This window comes from Myotis brandtii, unplaced genomic scaffold (genome assembly GCF_000412655.1).
Source record: "Myotis brandtii unplaced genomic scaffold, ASM41265v1 scaffold667, whole genome shotgun sequence".
Taxonomy (NCBI): Eukaryota; Metazoa; Chordata; class Mammalia; order Chiroptera; family Vespertilionidae; genus Myotis; species Myotis brandtii.
In genome coordinates, this window is record NW_005370593.1 from 1,475,060 (window position 1) to 1,478,462 (window position 3,403).

Genomic DNA, 3,403 nt, shown 5'->3' on the forward strand with positions numbered 1-3,403 from the left:
CCCTTCCTCCCCCCCCCCCCCAAGTGCACAAATTTTTGTGCACCGGGCCTCTAGTATATATATATATAACCCCATTAGAAAACAAAAAGGTGCCATTTGCACATTAGAGTTTTAAAAACCTCTAGATACATGGTTCTTAAACTTTAGCATGTATCAAAATACCCCAGAGGGCTGGTTTAAACAGATTGCAGGACTCCACCCTCAGGGTTTCGGATTCAGTAGGTATGAGGTGGGGCTGATGATTTTGTATGTCTAACAAGTTCCCAGGTGATGCTGACTCTGCCGGTTTGAGGACCATATTATGAAAACCATCATGCTAAGTAAATAGAGGTCATTAAAGAGAATATTTTTTATTAATTCTAATTAGCACCCTCAGAAAGATTCAAACAAATGATACAACCATTTTTTTAAGTGGGTAGGGACAGCAATTGGAAAATAAAAAAATAGTTCTGAAACACTGGAAAAAATATAATTTCTGAATTTTTAAAAAATCAGAAGGACTAAATAACAACTAAAACCTAGTATAGCAGTGTAGAGGCATCTTCTAAAACACAAAACAAAAGACAAAGTGATGGAGAATATGAGAGAAAAATTAACTGGCATAAAGGATCCGTATCTACCTAATAGGTTTCTAGAGAGAGAACAAACACATCACAAGAAGTAAGCAATAAAAAAATTTGCTCTAAGCTCAAAAAAACTGAAATTTTGATACTCTTTGGCCAGTTTCCAAGCAAGTAAAAAAATTTAAAGCCAACAATTAGATGCATATTTGTGACATTTCTAAACTCAAAGAACATAAAGAAAACTCTAAAAGCTTTGAGGGGGTTAAATAGGTTATTACAAAGCAATATGAATCAGACTAGCATCAGACATTTCATAAGCATGCTAGAAGAAAATGGAATTTTTTTTCAAGGTTTAGAGAGGAAATTATTTTAAACCTGGAATTCTACATCTAGTCAAGCTATCAAACATGAAGGCAAAATAAAGACATATTTGGAAATTCAAAAATTAAGAAAATGGACTTCCTGTCTAGTTTCCTATTTCTACTGTAAGAAATTATCACAGATGTCCAAAACGGGTTTAAGGAGCTTATATTAGCATATTGGCAGAATTATATACCTTTTGGAAGGTCTAGGGAAGAATCCATTTCCTTGCCTTTTCTAGCTTCTAGAGGCTGCCTAAATTCTGTGACTAGTGGTCGTCCCCTTTCATTTTCATTAGTGTTATTAAATATAACCAGTAATTATAGCAGACTTTTGAGTTCCTTAAAGACATGCAAATGACTAGAACAGCATTAATAGCTTTTGACAGAATAAATGAAAAACATCAATATGCTCTTTATCAGTGGCTTAAAACACATTTTAGTAAAATAATAATTCTATTAATGAACACCTACCGAATCATTCGCTGCTAGTGCAAGTGCAAGGTTAACTGTAAGAAACAAAAAAGTAATTAAATTTAGTAACTTTCCTTCTACTAAAATTCATTTTCCCTTTTAATATGTGCAATGTAATAACCAAAGCACAGAAACATTTAATATATTTTCCTTATTTGTTTTTTACAAGGACATGGAGAGAATTCAGGAAGTAAAAAAGACCCCAAAAGTAATATTGCAATATAATAGATGCTTATTAAAATTTCAAATAATTCATTTATAATCTGTTACAATTTTGTTTAAATAATCTACTTAGTTTTTTTAAACTACAAAAGTAATATTCCAACATAATAGATGCTTATTAAAATTTCAAATAATTTATTTATAATCTGTTACAATTTTGTTTAAATAATCTACTTAGTTTGTTTTAAACTATCTTAATGAGATATATATATATTTTAATTACTTTCAAAACGTATTTTTTTAAAAAATCTACCTTTTAATAAATAAAAATGGGTATGATTTTATTGTTTTTTAAAAACAAATGCTAGTGATGCAGGAATTCTAAATATGTAACTCACAGTACTTACATATATGAAAGGCTGAACCACTGTGCAAAGAAAAGGGAAGAAGGTAAAAGGTAAGGTGGTAAAACAAGTTCCGAAAACTGTCTATTCTAGTGAATCCCAAAGACTAGCAGGGAGGAAAGTAGTAGTCTGAAAACCACCTTTAGACCAGCAATAAAGATGTTCCCATCACTGATAAATGGACCCTCATACTATGGATCACATTCCTTACAAATCGATGTCATAAATGATGCCGAAATTGTTTCCTTTAAAGTAGTTAAGAGCATAGGTTTCTGGGTAGGCCTGGTTCAAATCCCAGTTCCACCACCTTCTTATGTAACCTTGAATAGGATATTTTAGCCCCTAAGTCTGTTTCTGCCTCCATAAAATATTTCCTATTTCATAACTGTTGTGAGAATTATAGGAAATACTGTATGTAAAGTACTTAGCCTAGGGCACTTGATAAATTAATCTTTATAAATTATAAAGTAATTCTGAATTTCAAGTACATCATAGGTTAAACATAATCCAACATTTAAGTGGAAACCGTCAGAGGTTAATTCATTTTCATGTTAGGGTCTTTCAATATTTATACAATAGGCTCACAGAGCATGTTTGTATTAATCAAATGTTATCATTCTAATCCAAAATATCTCTAGCATACACATTCAAATGGGAAGTATTTTCAGATTGTTTGGGACAAGAATAAATACATATAAGGAAAAGAAATATAATACCAACGGAGTTACATAGAAATAACCTATTTCTAAGGCTTATGTATGCAGATAGGGCTGTTATGAAAAAGGATAGGCCAGTTGTTTGGGACAGGTGGTATAAGAAGGGAATTCACTGAAACACCTACTTGTGACATATACTATACATTTTCTCATATATTTACCTATTTATATGCTATCACATTCCATGGCAATAGGTAATCTTCTAATTAAAACAATAAACAATCAGCTCTAAAAAAGTGCTAGCCTATAGACCCAGCAAATTATATTGCACAAAACCATGGCTATCATCATGAAAATAACTTCCATCTTTAACAAGACCAAGTAGTCACAGAGCATACAAAATTATTCACACCACTGAAAACAGGTAAATGTACTCTGAATTTAAAAAGAGGTATATTCTAGAACCAAAGATTAAGAGCTACTAAGTTTTAAAAACAAAATATCAAATAGATTGATTGTAGACTCTTAGGAAAGCAAAAATGTGTCGGATATAGCATGAATTCTTTAGAACAGTCACTAACTAATCATTTTAATAACAGTTTATTATCTATTAAATAGTAAATTAAGAGTCTATCATCACGCCAAAACCGGTTTGGCTCAGTAGATAGAGCGTCGGCCTGCGGACTGAAAGGTCCCGGGTTCGATTCCGGTCAAGGGCATGTACCTGGGTTGCGGGCACATCCCTGGTAGGAGATGTGCAGGAGGCAGCTGATCGATGTTTCTCT

At 32.4% G+C, this 3,403-nt stretch overlaps 1 protein-coding gene across 2 annotated transcripts in view; it reads right to left on the reverse strand.

Moving 5' to 3' along the window:
• NUBPL (nucleotide binding protein-like) overlaps positions 1-3,403 on the reverse strand; it is a 237,723-nt gene that overhangs the window by 232,321 nt on the left and 1,999 nt on the right. For both annotated transcript variants that reach the window (XM_014528984.1, XM_014528985.1), the window contains exon 3: positions 1,397-1,431. In XM_014528984.1, the coding sequence (XP_014384470.1) occupies positions 1,397-1,431 (35 nt within the window). The remainder of the gene's footprint in view (positions 1-1,396; positions 1,432-3,403) is intronic.